General features: G+C 41.1%; 1 protein-coding gene across 1 annotated transcript in view; it reads right to left on the minus strand.

Annotated features, from left to right (window-relative positions):
* The window catches only part of LOC122252704 (uncharacterized), a 4,579-nt gene continuing 2,441 nt past the window's right edge, over positions 1 to 2,138 (minus strand). Inside the window, exons 3-5 of the mRNA XM_086535875.1 lie at positions 968 to 1,530; positions 554 to 710; positions 1 to 245 (exon numbers count right to left, since the gene is read on the minus strand). Of these exons, the coding sequence (XP_086392001.1) occupies positions 135 to 245; positions 554 to 710; positions 968 to 1,530 (831 nt within the window). The 3' untranslated portion in view covers positions 1 to 134. The remainder of the gene's footprint in view (positions 246 to 553; positions 711 to 967; positions 1,531 to 2,138) is intronic.

Genomic DNA, 2,138 nt, shown 5'->3' on the forward strand with positions numbered 1-2,138 from the left:
TCTATATCTTACATTTATTCAATAACAAATCATAAAAATACTCCAAAATGTACAAAAATACCTCTATCTTATAAACCTCTTTTCATCCTTCAGCACTGCTATTACATGCAATTCAAATGCATCCTCTATAATCGCTAAAATGTCGATTCATCCGAGTCCACCCATCCCGGGTCCCAAAAGTGCTTGGGTGTGTTGGTGACTGGGTTGTGCTTGCTGCGATGTCTGGAACACTTGTTCATCAATCTCTGCGGAAAGAGAATTGAACGATCAATCAATTCATGCGGGGATAAAAACTCATCATGATGAAGAATATGGTCAGGATGTTCCAATTATATTTCTTTGAAATAGAACTGATAACAAGATAGGATTGACATCTTTCTTATTATCAAAATCTCGCTTCCTGCTAAGAATAAAAATGGGGGAATCACTTACAGAACTTAATCCGAAACAAAACAAAGCAAGTCTCGTTTGAAATCAGAGAGATCACCAGATATCAGATAGAGAACTCTCCCTAAATCTGAATGACTTGACAAAATCACTCTACTACACGCACCTGCCTTTCTTCTGGGTCAAGGTCCTGGTGTTCGTACCATTTCTCACACTCCCGACACCCCCAGCCTTGTAGCTGCTTGCGAGCATCTCTCTTTCTGACAACGTCTCCCAGATAGGCATAACCGGGTTCTTCGTTCTTCTGAGGTACTACGTCGAAGCTAGAAATATACATGAATTCATAATTAAACATATATATATATATAAATCTTTATCTTACTTCATTTATTCATTAATTTTTCAAATCCTACAGTTGATCCCACAGGATGGCCCCAGCATGACCCACTAGTGAGTTTCATGCTAGAACTTACACCTAATAAATCAGGTAAGTATGGTGAAAGATAATGCAAAGAATATGTGTTCGTGTGATTGTAAATTGAGTTTTAAACAATGATGGTGAAAAATAAAGGAAACATACCTATTATCAAAGAATTCCCTCTTATTTTTTCTCAAAGAGACCTTCCTCTGACCAGGGGAGTCGTCTCGTGATTTTGCTGCCTGGACCTTGGCACTAGAGGGGCTAGTGTTCACCTGTTCCAGCAGCTCGTCTAAGCCCAACACCTGTTCCCTCTTGCTCCCCTTTTCACCCGCTTTCATCCCTTCCACCCTCCTCTTCTTGGCAGGACTCCGATTCTTCTTCTCGGGTGACGGTTGTGGCAGTCTCTTCCTCGGGCTCTTTCTCTCCCTTGCCTGAGGGGCCTTTGCGGGGAGGTTTCTCGTCGGGAGCGAGACGTGCTTCCTGGGGCTAGATCTGATCTTGGATGGGCTTGAGGTACGGTCTTGTGTCTTCCTCTTCAGACTCCTAATTCCCTCCAGCCTGACGGGACTCTTGAATTCTTTGGTAGGGCTCGACAAGACGTGTTTTGTGGGGCTGAGCTTCGGAAGTTTTATGGGGCTGCTAATCTTCTTTGTTTTCCCTTTACCAGGACTGTGATTGCCTTTTCTGAAGGTATCTGTCTGTTCTTTTGAAGAAACTCCAGCCTGCAAATGATAGAGTTAAAATTAATATACATTACAGAAACTATACTAAAGCATATTCTATTGTTATCAATTCTCCTTAACCCATTGCAGACGGGGGAAAGATTTCCTTGCCCAGTCTCCAGGATGGCTTTTATTTCAGAGCAAGGGAGCTTCATGAAACATATTTTGACTTTTCCTACTCTCCTCAGGCACTCATTGTAAAATTAGAACCATTTTTGTGTTTTAATTTTTGTGTGTATTATTGTATTGAGAGACTTATATGTGTCATATGACAGGCTCTATCAATGCTGCAGTTGATTAAAAATGCAGTATAGGGTCCCTATCAGCTCATTATTTTCTTTACACTCAGTGTGACAAAAGTATTGCTTTTTTATGGAAGGACAAAAAGCAACTTTATTTTTTCATATACATATAACCATCCACAACGAAGATAACATGAAGAGGTAGGGAAGAGGAAGGAATCCTGTGCTTATGACTGTGAGTGCCACAGTAAAAGGCATCCCTACTGACACATGAGCACATAATAGACACTGAGTTACCTTCCTCTTCTCGTTCTGCCTGCACATCCTTCATTGGCAAAACTTTAGAGCAAGATGTTGGCAATATGC

This window comes from Penaeus japonicus, unplaced genomic scaffold, assembly GCF_977035675.1.
Source record: "Penaeus japonicus unplaced genomic scaffold, GWHDUDI00000001_assembly GWHDUDI00000004, whole genome shotgun sequence".
NCBI classification, from domain to species: Eukaryota; Metazoa; Arthropoda; class Malacostraca; order Decapoda; family Penaeidae; genus Penaeus; species Penaeus japonicus.